This window comes from Leishmania panamensis, assembly GCF_000755165.1.
Source record: "Leishmania panamensis strain MHOM/PA/94/PSC-1 chromosome 13 sequence".
Taxonomy (NCBI): Eukaryota; Euglenozoa; class Kinetoplastea; order Trypanosomatida; family Trypanosomatidae; genus Leishmania; species Leishmania panamensis.
The window spans coordinates 398,163-412,714 of NC_025858.1; the positions used below are offsets into that span (position 1 = coordinate 398,163).

At 57.4% G+C, this 14,552-nt stretch overlaps 4 protein-coding genes across 4 annotated transcripts, besides 1 other annotated feature; all 4 read right to left on the reverse strand.

The window, feature by feature from the left end:
- Positions 1–878: 878 nt before the first annotated feature.
- On the reverse strand, positions 879–1,700 carry LPMP_131100 (40S ribosomal protein S4, putative; the record flags this gene model as incomplete). The annotated part of the gene is made up of 1 exon (XM_010698889.1): positions 879–1,700. One exon carries the CDS (start codon positions 1,698–1,700, stop codon positions 879–881), a length of 822 nt encoding a protein of 273 aa, XP_010697191.1.
- Positions 1,701–3,314: 1,614 nt separating this feature from the next.
- Positions 3,315–4,946, reverse strand: LPMP_131110 (thiamin pyrophosphokinase, putative; the record flags this gene model as incomplete). Its single annotated transcript, XM_010698890.1, has 1 exon — positions 3,315–4,946. The coding sequence occupies one exon, from the start codon at positions 4,944–4,946 to the stop codon at positions 3,315–3,317; it is 1,632 nt and encodes a 543-aa protein (XP_010697192.1).
- Positions 4,947–6,959: 2,013 nt separating this feature from the next.
- Positions 6,960–7,397, reverse strand: LPMP_131120 (hypothetical protein; the record flags this gene model as incomplete). The annotated part of the gene is made up of 1 exon (XM_010698891.1): positions 6,960–7,397. The coding sequence occupies one exon, from the start codon at positions 7,395–7,397 to the stop codon at positions 6,960–6,962; it is 438 nt and encodes a 145-aa protein (XP_010697193.1).
- Positions 7,398–8,971: 1,574 nt separating this feature from the next.
- LPMP_131130 (hypothetical protein) lies at positions 8,972–9,577 on the reverse strand (the record flags this gene model as incomplete). Its single annotated transcript, XM_010698892.1, has 1 exon — positions 8,972–9,577. One exon carries the CDS (start codon positions 9,575–9,577, stop codon positions 8,972–8,974), a length of 606 nt encoding a protein of 201 aa, XP_010697194.1.
- Positions 9,578–11,442: 1,865 nt separating this feature from the next.
- Positions 11,443–11,845: a repeat region.
- Positions 11,846–14,552: the final 2,707 nt, after the last annotated feature.

Sequence of the window (14,552 nt, forward strand, 5' to 3'; positions counted from 1 at the left end):
GCGGAGGGAGGGAGGGTGTGTGTGTGTGTGTGGAATGGTAGGGTTATGCGTGACGCGTACGAAAGGAGGAGCCCCGACACCGGCACCAATGTGCGCACACACGCACGGTGAGTAAAAAGTGCGTAAGTGTGTGAGAGAGAGGGTGTGCGCATGCGAAAGACGTGAATTCAAACGCCACAGAACATGAGATCACACGACGCAGATGAGAAGAGGCGAAGAGGGAGAGCGGGAGAGTGAGTGAGTGAGGAGAGCGTGAAGATGTATACCGTGTGTTACCACACTGGCACCTGTGGGGAAGCTAAGCAAAAAAAGGGGCAGGTCTTGTACATATGTGTGTCCATTAAGGAGTGACCAGCGTGGTGGAGGCAAGAAGGGGTGGCAGGCCGCAGAGGGACGGAGAAGGGGGTGCGATAAGGCATCACCACAGAGGACAAGAGAAAGAATGAAGCGAGCCAGAGCGCACGTCCACTCTTTCCTTCCCCCTCCCCCACACTCCCTCCAAGTTCATTAACCGCCCCTCTTCTGTTCTTCTTTGTCCGTAGGTCTCTTGCTTCGCTTCAGCTGAAGCGTTCCACCGCCTAACCGTAGTCGAATGGACAAGGCGGCTTTGGCGTGCGCGTCGCTCTCCCTTCCCGTTGTCGTCAGGTGTGTTGGCTACCGTTGCTGTTTCGGTCAAGTAAAATGAAGGAAAGGAGAACACAAACCGTCCAAAAAAGAAAAAAAAGAGGAGAGGGCCACAGGAGAAGTCACTTCAGTGCGGGGCCTCGCAATGACAACGTAAAGGAAGAGGGAGAAAAAAAGGCGTGGACACGCTCGATCCTAACAAGAGCAGCCCAGAACACCCCCCCCCCCCACACACAAGAGCGATGCAATTTCCCCTACTTGCGGGCCTTGCGGGCACCACGAGCCGGCGCGGTCTTGCGGGCCTCGGCCGCGATCAGGCGCTCCTCGCGCTCCTGGATCACGTTCATGCGCAGACCCTGCTGCTTCGGCACCGTCACCTGCAGGTTATTCAGGTCCTTGCCAATCACGAAGATGTTCGCAGCGCGGGTGGCGAACTCGGCGCCAGACGCGTCCTTCAGGTGCGCAATGTCGAACGCGCCGGGGTGGCGCTCCACCTTCACGATCTCGCCGATGCGGCCACGGTTGGCGCCGCCGGTGACGATCACGGCCTTGCCCTGGCGGTTCTTGATCAGGTCCACACACTTCTTCTCATTGACGTTGTACACAATGGTGTCACCAATGGAGCAGTGCGGGTCCGGATAGCGGATGCGGTGGCCGTCGTGCGTGACGGCGACCGGCACGCGGCCGGTGGCCGTGTACAGGTTCACCACCTTCATCAGCTTGATCTGCGCCTCCGCCTCAGACACGCTCACCAGCGCGAAGCGGCCCTTGACGTCGTACAGCAGGCGGAAACGGTCGCCCGTCTTCGGGATCTCGATCACGTCCATGAAGCCGGCAGGGTACTTGCCGTCGCGGCGCGGGTGGTTGTCCACGTGCACCAGACCCTGGCGTAGGATCATCTCGCCCTCGCGCGCGTTCAGTGCGTACTTCAGGCGGTTGCGGATGATCACCAGCAGCGGCAGGCACTCGCGCAGCTTGTGCGGACCCGGGCGCGGGCGCGGCGCAAACACGCCGGTCAGCTTGCTCAGCATCCAGTCCTTGGGCGCATAGAGGCGCTTGAGGTGCTTCTTGGCCATCTTTGCGAGAGGAGTACTGCTGTGGAGTGGAACTCGACTGAGACGTCGGGGGGGGGGGGGGGGGATCGCGTTCCTTTTTTTTCTCTCTGTGAATTGCGAGTCCGTCCGAGGGGTATGTTGGGTGTTGCGAGAAAGTGCGCGGCAGAGAGTCAGAGGAGGGAAGTGAAGAGCGAGAGAGAAGTTGAAAGAGAGAGAGGGGGGCGTCAAGGTAGCGAGGGCGAAGTCTAAAACTGTGGATGTCGAGACTGCGACAAAACGCCATGGCCGAGGGGGGGGTGGGGGTTGGAGTAGAGGAGTGGGAGACGCGGCGGGTTCCGTGCCTGGAGGAAGGGGTGGCGAACACCTGACAGCACTACAGGGCCGTCGTACGTAGCCGGTTACCCCCCTTTTCGCAACGGCAATGCGTGTCTGGGTGTGTGTCCTTCATGTCGTCGCGCGTGTTTTTCCACTTGCAAAGGCGCAGCATACTGGTCCAGTTCGCGTGTCTTGTTAGTATTGCGGCTGTGTTGCCGCAGCTTAGATGGTGTACTTGTGAGCCATAGTACAGGTGAAGGAGAGACAAATGCCCATAACAACGGGCAGCACGCATATCAGCGGGACAGCACGGGGGTGCAGCAGTGTCCACACATGCGCCTCCCCCCTCCCCGCGAGAGAGAGAGGCATGTGAGCTACGAAACGATCACAAAAAAAAAAAAACAGCGAAGAGGGTGGGGAGAGGAGGAGGTGCTCACGTACACGTACTCGAAGATCATGCGCTTATTAGTGCTTACGAGTGCGGCCCACACATGCAGGAATCGAAAGGCAGGACGAAGAGGGGAAGGAAGAGATGTCGATGGTCGTCTAACAGCCCACACAGTATGGCGTGTATAGGGCCTACTCCCCTCATCCCACCCTCTCTTCCATTCGTAAGTGGTTCACACCACAGCTGTCGCCTTGTCGCAGCGCTCTCCCTTCTCCTCCTCCTCCCTTACTGGCCCCTTCCAGATCCTCCATCCGCAATTCTCAGCCTGCAGCCAAACCCGTGATGATGCCGCCTCCTTGATGCGTTGTTTTCCACTACGCTTCGCTTCTTCTATTTCGACGATGTGTGTGTGCGTGTGTGCACGCCTTCACGTGTGGGTGAGAGAGAGGGCGCCAATCACCGAACATGCGCAGTGGCTGGGAAGGAGAGAGAGAGGCGCCTACACGGGCGCAGGTCTCCTGCTTCATCCTACCCTTTACTACGACACACGGTGAGTAACACACACACACACACACCAGAGACAGGAGAGGGGGCTGGTGGGCGGTGATGGTGAGAGGTTGCTTGGCGAGGACAGGTAGAGGTCTGCCCCCCGTAGAACAGCAGTGAGAAGGGTTTCAGAGAGGACAGGAGAGGGGGTGGGGGCGAGCGAGGCGTGGTGAACCGTCAACGGTGGCGCGACGAGCCCTCAATAAATGCGTGCCCACTCTTCAATGCGCCGACTCTTATCGTTGCTTTCGTCCAGCGTGCGTGCGCAAACATAAAGAGAGAGGCCACTATACACCGGCGCAGCGGGCTACAAGCATAATATGTGCATTCCACTCTCCTTCCTTCATCCACTTGCAGTGGCCTACTGGCTTTCGCCCTCGCTGCCATTACTTGGACGCTGGCACATCTGCGTGAGATTCAGGGCATACGCTGGGCAACCCCAGCGTGAACAGAGTAGGCGGGTTTACTGAGGGTGCATCCGGGTCGCAGTTGCACTTCGTGAGAGCTTCTGAGCTCGACGAGCACTGCCCCGGCGCGCAGTGCAGCGGCCGCACATCGATCGTCACGACCGGGGATGTCACAGTGTTGCAGGTCGAGACAAGTCCGTCGAAAGCGAGGCGGTAGCTGTTTGTCTGCGTGTAGCCGTCGTACACCTCAGGGCGACCCTTCACTACGTTCCACAGGAGCCCGGCCGTCTCCAGCTCGCGCAAGGGTCCAAAGGGGACGACGCCGCACATGTACGGCGCTGCCGTCGCCCCTGGCGCCGGGCGTGGGGGTGACCATGACGGTGGGAGGACGAACTGCGTCACCCCGTCTGGCCAGCAGGCAAAGAGCACGTTGTACTTGTTGATCGCCATGATGTGAAAGACTCGCGCGTAACGCAGGAGGCAGGAAATGATTCCGATCTCGTGGTCAATGCGACCGCCAAGTGCGCCCAAGACGGCGACGTTAGGCAGCACGCGCGTCTTCAGGCGGTGAGTAGCCTGCTCGGTGGTACCTGACGAAGATGGGGTTACCGACTCGACCAGCCGTCGGCAGCGGCGAGCCTCCTGCTGATCTCCCCCTGCCTGCACGTCAGCGGTGGACGAGGTCTCGGGGAGACGAGCCACGTACTCGACTGCAAGGGAGGTGGCCTCGTGCGACTGCTCTGCGAGAGGAACCTCCTGATTGAAGCCCTGGCGGGAATCTTCCCTGGTCCGCGCACCCGGCATCCCAAGGTCAAGTGCCCACAGACGCTGCAGTAGCATTACACACTTCTCAAAGTCCGTCGTCATCTGGCACGCGACGGGCAGCACGGTGAGCGGCTCGACTGGCGTTCTTGACGATGAGAATGCCTCGCGGTGACTGTACGCATCACGCCGGCGCCGGATCGCCTCCAGCAGCTTCACCGGAATCGAGTTCACATTCTCATGGAAAAGGGGGTGCCTTTCACCACGATCGTTGCCCTGGTCATCGTCACCACCGTGTGGCGGCTCGCTACCATCCGCAGTCGCGAGCAGGACTTCCGCGCTATCAGCCTCGGCGACGCGCATAAGCTGCGTGGTGGGGAGGCTGTCCATGTCGCCGATGAGGGCATCGCACAGGCGCAATGGTGTGAAGGTGCTCTGGTCCTCGGTTTTGCTGCCACTGCTGCTGGCCGCCACACTGGAGTAGTGTTTTGCGCAGTACTCCCCCAACGCGGCGTACGCGCCGTCCGCACAGATGAAGTAGGGGTTGCGCTCTTTGGCTTTTCTGCTCACGGGGGTTGTCCCCTTGTCTTTTTCCGTTCCTGCGCAGGACGCCAGAGCGACGCGGCCGCGGTGGCGCTCAAAGATGCGAATATAAGAGCCGAAGTCCTCCTCTGTATTCGCTGGGCTGTTCAACAAAATGACCCCGAAGAGCGACGTGTCCGGGACTGACGCGTCCGCGGTGACGGCATCCGTTGTACTCTGCACCAGCAGCGCGTTGCACGAACACAGCTTCCGGGTGTGGAGGACTGGCTGGGTGCTGGCGTGTGTGTAGCCCTCGTCTTGCGACATGGCGGTCGCGAGGGAATAGAGCCAGAAGGGGATACAGAGAGAGGGAGAGAGAGGGAGGGAGAGGTGAAGCGGAGCGAACAACACAAACGAGGAGGAGGTGCGAGGAGGGGGGAGGGGAGGGGTCTAAGAGAGGTGAGGCGATAGACGCACACAGAGAGAGAGAGAAGTAAGGGTTGTGTGTGTGTGTGTGCGTGGATATATATATGTGTGTGGGTATTCAGCCACGTGTGCACGTTGTGGAGATGACACGGGAGGAAGTTAAGAAAGGGGAGAAGGCCAGCCAATGCAAAGAAGGAAACAACATTGCGAGGCCAAACGCAGATGAAAACAAAGAATAAAAGTAAGGGAGGCGCCGCCGCCGCTTCTGAGGAAGGGGGGGGGAGGAGGAGAGGCGGCCACAAGAGAACGATCGGAGAGCAGATAAAAAAAGCGGTGCCGTCAAGACACCAACTCAATCGCTGTGCACGTATGCCTGCGTATGCGTATGTGTGTGTGTGTGTGCGCATTGTTGGCCATCTCGATAGCGGGCAATCAAAGAGCGAGGGAAAGAGAACGGAAGGGCGGAGGAAGGAGGAGGAGGAGATACTTCGTTGAGGAGAGGGGGTGAACCTTCCCACTTTCTCACTTGTTGCAGGCGATTTTGCTAAACGTGCCGGACGTCTCCAGGTGGGAGAGAAGACGGCCTTTTTCCCCTCCACTAGGACAGCGCTGCTGATTCTCTCTTTGGATGACCTTTACAAAGATGCAGAGAGTCCACTCCTTCCCCGTATCGGTCAATGCCTCTCACTCGGTGGCTGACATGACCGGGGGCTTGGGCGGGCCGGGAGTGTAGGACGGACTTGAGCTCGCAGCGTAAGTGCCCAAGCCAGTTAACCTCCTCCCCAAACGCATACAAGGGAGGAAAGAGAGCTACCACGCCCCCCTCCCCTCCCTCCCCCATACACACATACATACGCCCGTGCATCGCGATCAGAAACTGCCAGAAAAGAAAATAGCGGAGAGACCCCTCCGTCCCCTTCGACAGGGGGAGCCAAGGACCCTCCCCCCCTTCTTGTTGCAAATGAGGAGGAGGAAAGACAAGAGCGAGGAGAGCGAACAAGAAGCCATCGAGCTGTATGCGCTTGGGTATGGGAGAGAAAAAACCACCCCCACCACTGGAGGGAAGGCCGAGAGGCTTGTGTGTGGGTGTGTGCGAAGGTCCCCCAACGCTAAAGACGACCCAACCAAAAGCAGCGCCCTAAGCCACAATCCCGACCACAAAGCCAATGGATCTTCCCTTTCCCCTTTCCTTCAGCATGTTGGGTTGAGGGGTGCGTCGATACCCATCACCGTAAGCATCCCCCCGCAGGCACAAAACACGCCCACACATGCACATACAGATATACGTGCACAAGCCATGGTTGCATACATCACTGCTTGTCCTCCTCCTCCTCTTCCCTCCCCCCTAAGCAACGCGCACAGCGACAGACAAGATAAAATGAACAGGCAGGCAAGCACGAATAAGAGAGAAGTATAACTTTGCACATCTCTGCGCCCACTTCGAGAAATGAAGGTAGCGAAGCGAGGGCGGCAGAAGGGGTGCGGAGCACCAACATAAAAGCGAGATTCCACACGAGGAGAAAGGGAGAGTGGCGAAGGAGCGAGCAATCCGAGGAACCGCAGCGAGATATAGAGCGCACAAAGGCGGGAGAGACGCGAAGATGGCAGGGCCATAAATGCCGACCATACACACTTCACACAACTGTTCTGGTTGCCTCTTTTTCTCGTGTATTTTTTTTTTCGTTTCTACTCGCGTGCGTGCACTGGTGTCTCCCGTATATATGGCAGCTCATCCCATGTTCTTTCCTCGGCGTGTGCGTGTAATGTCTCGGCAGACACCTCGCCTATCCCAGACGTGCCGGGCACACTGGGCTTCGGTGTGCAACTGAGTTGGCCAACGCAGTCAGCCTTTTCCTTTGCCTGTGCCGCTTCCTTGTTCTTCTCCTATTCGGTCATATTTCCCGCAGCCGCGATTTAGTCACACTTAGGACTGTACGCAGCTTTGCTGTGCTGGTTTGGCACGGGTAAGACCTCCAACGTCGGCCTGTGCGACTTCCTGCCACCTACCGTACCACCAACCGCATTCTCCGCAAAGCCGCGCTTGTAGGTGCTGCTGCTAATGTACGTCAACTCGACGCTGCTAGAGCGACTGCTGAGCTCACTGCCGTAATGGCTAAGACCATCGTTATCCACCTTGTCATCGAGCAGGCGCTTCCCTGGGGTACGGACGTAGAAAAGATAGTAGACAAGCAGGGCCATGAAGACGGCGAAGAGGACAAGGCACTCAATCATGAGCAGCACCCACCAGTTGTTCTCCACCCATGAACGCTCGCTTTGCGGCACTCCCCTGACGGGGATCGTGGGGAACGGCATCGGGGTGGAGATGATATCACTTTTTTCAAGCCCGGACATTTTCGCCTCCTTTACGATATGTGTAGGCGTGTGTGTGTGTGGTTCGTGCTCTGGCGTATGGGTGTTGCTGCTGCTTGGTCGGGTGAGTGTCTGGAGGGTCGCGAGGACTAACGTATTGCACCCCACACAGCTACGGTGCGCATGGTCGGGGGGAGGAGGGGAAAAGAAGCGGAGGGGGGGGGCAAAGCAAGCGAACTGGAAGCGGATGCACAGGAAAGGGAAAGAACGAATGAGCAGAGTACATAGACAATGAAAAGGGAAGCGGAGGGGGAGAGAGAGAAAAAAAAAACTTGAATATGCAGGCGAAGATGCTGAGTTTGTATCGGTGTGTGCGCACGTGTGATTCTCTTTCGTTAGACTGCTGCTGTGGCGCTTGATGGCGGTCTAACGAGCAGAGGGTATGCCACATGAAAGACATGGGCGAGGAGGAGGGGGAAGAAGCATAGAGGGTGAGATGATAAGAGAATGGAAACACGAGATGATGTGCGAGACGCAAGCCTTCACATATGAGCCCATGGAAGGATGATCTTATTGAGTATGGAGGAAGTGAACGTCATAATCAACAGGGTTGAGGTGACGAAACGCTGTGGAGCGGAGGACCACGATAACATGCGACATTGTGGAACGGCAACGACCTTCTTCTCAGAGACAGAGTGAGGAGAAGGAGGCGGGAAAAACACACTGTGGTGTGCCATCTCTATGTTTCTCTTCCTGTGACTCTTTCCTTCAACGTACACGGCACGCTCGTGCACGCGTGCGTAGTTTGTTTTGCTTCGCTTGGCTCTAAGCTGTGGGTTCGGATGCGTGTCTACGTGACGGCGGACATGAGCGAACAGTGCAAAGCACAGAAAGATGCACATACACCCACCTGCGGGGCCCGAGGAGGGGAGAGGGGAGGGAGCGAAAGTGAATTGAAGCGGAAGGCTGGAGACGAAGAAAAAAAGGAGATACACGCAGGGAAGAGACTGAGCACATAAGAGCGACAAGAGAACGCAACATACCCCGAGAAAATGGCGGGGTGCGTGGGGTGGAGTGGAGGGGGAGGGGGGGAGAGAGGAAGGCAGAAGGGAGAAAGAGGGTGTATGTGTGTGCGCGTGGAGGGTAAGGTGGGGGGGGGGACATCATTGGCACACAAGGTCTTAGTGGTGGATGGGTGAATGGAATTAGTTGAAGGCCACACCGTTCCACGCTAGGACGACCAGATAATGGGGGAGGGGAGGCGAGACACCCTCCCACACACACACACATACACCCACACATATACACATGCAAGACAATTAACGCCAGTCATGTCGCGCGAAGAAGGCAGTGGCGACGACACAAGTCAAAAAAGTGAAGAAATGAGGACGGGGGTAGGAATACGACAACACAGCACTTTCACGCAGAGGGGAGGGGGCAGAGCGTAGCCCGTCCGCCACCCTCATCCCCCCAAAAGGGCAGATGAGAATGGAGACGTTCCCGAGGAGCAAAGAGGAGAAGCCGAGAAGTAGGAGAGCTATGCCGGTGTGTGTGTGTGTAGATACTTCACTGAAAATTCGTTTACACACGCCTGTACTCACCTACATCAAAGCAGCTCACGGGCGTCCATGATGCTCGCCACGCCAGTCATTGCGGCTATGCCACTCGTCCTCTTCACCCTCGTCATCGTAGCTGTCGGAGAAGGAGGAGTAGTCCTCCACCTCCGAATGGCTGTCGTGCATCGAGAATGACCTTGTAAAATGCCCCCTGAGGGAATGGGTGCTGTCGTCATCGGAGTCACTGCAACGCGTCCCATTCGCCTTCTCCTGGGCTTCACGGTGGCGCTCAAGAAGGATGCACCCCAACACAAGGGCCACCACTGCGAAACAGATCACGGAGGAGATAACTATTAGCACCACGGCCCACTTGTACGCCTTGGACCAGTTCTCGTTCACCGGCTGTCGACTGCCACCAAGGTCGTACTGTAGGTCTCGGATCGCGCTAGTCGCCGCGATGGGTATACCGAATGAAATCAGCTGTTGAAGAGCACGTTGAACAATCTGATCGATCACTGACCGCGCCACGGCGTGGCTTACTGCCGGTACCCCCTCCCCACCACCAAGCGATTCGGTCAGGAACCTCTTCAAAGTGCTCGAATCCACTTCATCGAAATGGAGCAGTGATTGCTGCTGCTGCTGCTGCTGCTGCCGCATGGGTGCCATTCTTTCCGCTCCTGCTGGGTTTGCGGCGAGCCAAGAAAGAGGCAAGAGAGAGGGAGGCACCTTCTCTGGTGGGGACGCTGTTGCCCCTGACTCGATTGTCTTCGTCCTCCACCGCCCTACTCCACGTGATCTCGTGCTAGCCACTCGCCTTCTCCCCCGTTCCTTCAGCGTTTTTTTCTGTTTTACTTCGTTCGTACGAGGAGGGGCGGGTGTGGTGTGTGTGTGTGTGTGTGTGCCTCGGGGGGTCACAGTGCCTTCTTTTTTTTCGCCGCCGTCTCCCCGCTTTGGCGGACTTCCGAGAGGGGAGAGTGAGTGTAGGCGTGGGCTAGGGAGGCTGACGTGAAGCGGAGAGTGATGGGATGAAGAGAAGCACTTGACAGCGGTCGTGGAAGCCGCAGCGGGGAGGTAGAGGGGGTGAAATGAGATGCAAGTCATCCTCAAGCGAGGAGAGGGCACGATGAGTGAGAGCGCTCTTCGACAGCGTTGTGCGTTGCTGCTCAGCGTGGTGCCTTCCTCCGTTTACCAACGAATAGAGGCGAGTGTGCATCGTCACGTGACACGCCGCAAGGAAAAGGAGCGATTACAGACAAAGCGAAGGAGCGAAGGCGGCGGGACGGTGTATCGTGAGAGAGAGCGACACAGGGAGTGGTCAGGAAATGCCACGTGCGGAAAAAGAGAGGCATTCCAGGGAACGCCAGCCGTTGCAGAGGGGAGGGCGACATAAAGAAACAAGACCACGATAACGAGTGCCATCTGCCCGCATACCCGCGCACAGAGACACGTCAAGCAGCGCCATCACACAAGGAAAAGCGTGAAGGGGTAAGAAAGTGCGCAGTCCTGTGCAGCTTCCTCCCGCTCAGAAGAGCGTCGAGATGCCGATGCGTAGGGGAGAGGAGGAGACCGAGAGGGGGGGGAAGTCCTCCACCTAGTCTCCACATTTAGCGCACGCAGCTCTTCGTTTTTTTTTCCCTACTCGCTTCGTTCTATACTCATGATGGCGTAGCACCAACGCCTTCTCTTCCTTTGGTGTGTCGTTACGACATCAACGCGCCATCTGGATTTACGTTTCCTTCGCACGCCCCCCTTCCACAGGCCAACAATACACACACAGATGGGCACGTTCTGTGCAAGGGGAGGGGGTGTGCTGGTCGGGTGATGCAGGCGCGCGCGGGGGAGGGGGAGGGGCGGGGCGGGCGAGATGTCATGCGGGGAGCGAAAGAAACAGACGCGACAAAGAAAAAACAAGCGAAAGAGCGACAAGGACGCAGGGCAAAATAAATGAGGAGAAGAGGGCGGCAGCCGAAACAGTGGGGAATCAGAGGAAAGGGGAGACGCACATGCAGGTGCTGAGCAGAAGAGGGGGGAGGACCACCACGCAGCGATGAGGAGGAGAGGGAGAAGACAGACAGGGCACTCCCCCCAAAAAAGAAAAGGAAGGATAGAGCGAGCCGGTGGGGAGGTAGCGATGAAACAGGCCGAACGCGATTGTGTCCATGCATGCGCTCCATTCGTGAGCAGATGCGGGCATGAATGTGCTTGTGTGATGGCTTGGTGGTGCACCCCATTTGGAGAAGAGAGGCAGAGGAGAAAGAGAGCGGGGCTTGCCTTTCAGGTAGGGGGTGGGGTGGGGGGGGGGGGGGGGGGGCGAGGAAGGCCATACGAGGAGAAAAACACACAAAGACGAAGCGGCTCTTGGCCATCTGAGGACACCAACTGGCCGATGAGAGTTTTTAAGAGGAAGATAATGCATTCCTCTCTTTCCATACCTTTGCATGTGCATGGGGAGGGTGGGGGTCGAAGCAGATTGAGTAAGACAGGCACCTGCTTTGGAGGAGGGATAGAGGGAAAACTCGCAGAGAGGAATGCCTTTTCCAGCACATCCCTGTCTCTGGCATACAGCACAGGAGGCCCATGGCCCCTCTCTCTCTACCCCCTGACCTGTCACGGGGCCCATCGCGTGGTGCGAAGCAGCCGTAGACACACGCGTTACAGCAATGCGCCGCCTCAGTCACCGGAGCACGCCCCCCCTTCCCTCGCCTCGCACACCACCCACACCCGCCTCGCAGGTTTCTCTGACGCAACGCCACCTAGCACCTGACCGCCGGCGTCAGTAGCGATACATCGTTCGCACCTCCTCTACGCCGTAGGGGCTTGACCCTGGCCGCGCCAGAGGTGGTTTGGCACTGGTAGGGGGATAGGGGGACTGCTTGGCTTCCTCGGGAGTGTGTGTGTGTGAAGTCTGTGATACCACGCACGGAGGTGTCCCCCTTTTCCTCCTCACCGGCGAAGAGGGTGAGTAGCGGGCCTTTAAGGGTGGTGGTGGTGGTAGTGAAGCCGACTAGTGCAAATCCCTTCTCTGACGATGGGTCGTGACACGTGCACGTGCACCTGCATACACGCCAGAGTGAAGCGGAAGAGCCAAAGGGGAAAAAATGAATGCATCATTCGCCCCGGTCCCAGTCCAGTAAGAGAAGGACAGGGGAGGGCCTGTTGGAGCTGTGGGGAGAGGGAAGAGGATCGCGATCCGCACACACTAGGCGAAGAGTATAGAAGCCATGTGCTCGCATCACAACTGGGAGTTCAAGCAGGAAGAAAAGAAGAGAGGGAGGAGGGGGTTGAAAGGAGGAGCCGAGAGGTAGGCTCTATATACATACAAGCAGGAAGACACGGCATGCCTATTCTCCAGGGTGACACAACAGAAAAAGGAGAAGAGCCCAACCGTACAGCCATTGTGCCCCCACCCCCACTCCCCACCGGCATACCCACACCACCCGAAGACGATGAGTGGCCCCCTACGACACAGCGACGAGAGGCGGTAAACGAAACGAAGCAAAACAAGACGACATACATCAGCGCAGAGGAACGTGTGCTGAGGAGGAGGGGGGGGGAGGAGAACTAAAAAGGAAGGAATAACGAATTGAAAAACGGAAGAGGGCCATTTAAGGCAACGCGCAGCACCCCAAATGAAAACGAACCGCACACACACCCGAAAGGCGTGAGCCTTGCTGGAGAGAGGGAGAGAGAGAGGGGGGTGGGCGAACCGTGATGGGGGCAGTGTTGCCGATGCCAAGGAGTCCCCCTCCCCCCCCTCTCTCTCTCTCTATCGCTCGCTGTCGTCAACTTGGTGTTGGTGAATCCATTTGTACATGTGCGTTTGGTGGTGAACGTCTGGCGGTGTGGTGTTCACTGCTCGAACGCCTACCTACCCACACATGTGCACGTCTCTCACTGAAATGAGCAACTCAGCATTACACACCATCGTCATGGGGATTTGCCATACCCCCACAGCACCCCAAGCTTACACGTACACGTGCGTCAGAGAGGGAGAGAGAGGCAGTGACAGCAAACAAAAAAAAACAGAGCTAATAAATGAGGAGAAACTTAAACACATGAAGCTCGAGCAAGATGGCCGCTGGGGTGAGGAGGGACAGCAAGAGAAGAAAGAGAGCAAAGTCGAAAGGATTTGGTTAAAAAGTTACACGTGCGCTTCTCCTGGGTGGGTGAAGGCGGGTGGGCAGGTGAAGAGCAACACATGCCTGGCATTCTACGGCATGCAGCTTTTTTCCTACCATCATTCGCTAACCTCCGCGTCGTCACTGGCGTCGTGCACGACGAGTGGCTCCGAGCACATGTAGGAGGCGGGCGAGACTCCGGCGCGCTGTTGCGACGCGGACTGGCTCCTCTTGCGGTACATGGAACTTAAAATCCGCAGCATGCCGTCCTCACGCTTGCATCGCTCCTCCCGCTCATGACGGTGCTTGATGCGGCGGTACCATCGACAGCTCTGGAAGACGCACCCTACGCCACACAAGGCGATGATGAGGGCAATGCTCAACCAGACAAACCAAGCATCTGTCGACCAGCTCTTCATCGTCGGGGTCGTGAAGAGCAAACGGTTCTGCTCCGCCGCTGGCTCCATGCACAGGGTGCCATACATCGACACACCATACTTCCGTCGCCCGAGGTACGGATCACAGTCGGGAAGCGTAATCTCGTTCTTCGCCCCGTTCGCCATGGTGAAGAGTGCTGGCCGCAAGAGGAGGAGGGAAAGAAAGACAGAGAGAGAGAGAGGCGGTGCGCTGCTACCTGGTGCTGCTCTTGTCAATGCGAACAGCACACGAACACACACGCACACAGGCACCGAGAGAATAGTACACACTTTGTTTGCGTTGTCGCTTGTCGTGACTGAGAGGCAGCGTTGCTCTTGTCGATGTTCGGAGAGCAAACACGTTGCGATGGGTGGGCGCGCGGTCCAGGGGGAGAGGAGACAAGCGGCAATCAAGATCACAAGAGAAGGCCTGCGTGTGTGTGTGTGTGTGTGCTGTTGCTGATGATGAATGCCATCTATCGAGGTATCAGAAAGAATTTCAGTAGGTGCTCCAACTTGTGTTGACGTGGAGCCGACGTGCTCGTGGGAGGTGTGAGAGGGGGGGGGGTGAAGGCGGTGAGACGCACAGCATCGCACTGCGAGAGAGGTGGGAAAGAGTGGCAAGGCCCAGAGAGGGACATGATGTTACTCGGTGTCAAGGATTCCACCAAGAGCGGCAGCAGAGAGAAAGTCCCACACACAACTTATAGAGGATGCCTACAACCCCGGAGCTGCCGCAGTGATGAGTGGTAACACTTCCCTTGTGCAAAGGACAGTGTTGACCTGATTGACTGCTTATCCATAACAGCAGCAGAGGTCCAAGTGCGGCGTCGAGGATGTAGTAAGATAACATGACATGGAGGGGGGAGCTCTGTGAGTGGGGGATGATTTGAAGGCTGAAACCGACAAAGAAAGGGGAAGGGCAAGTGTGAAGGACCGAGAACGAACAAGAGAGCGCGCTTGTCTAGTGACATGTACATAATGCGACGGGAGAAAGTGGCTGCAGCCGCAGCCGCAGCGAGACAGAACATGAGCACACACCTCAAACCAAAAGCGAAGAAGAGGAGAAGCGGGAAGGGTGAAAGGAGAAGCGCTGGTAGGAGGTAC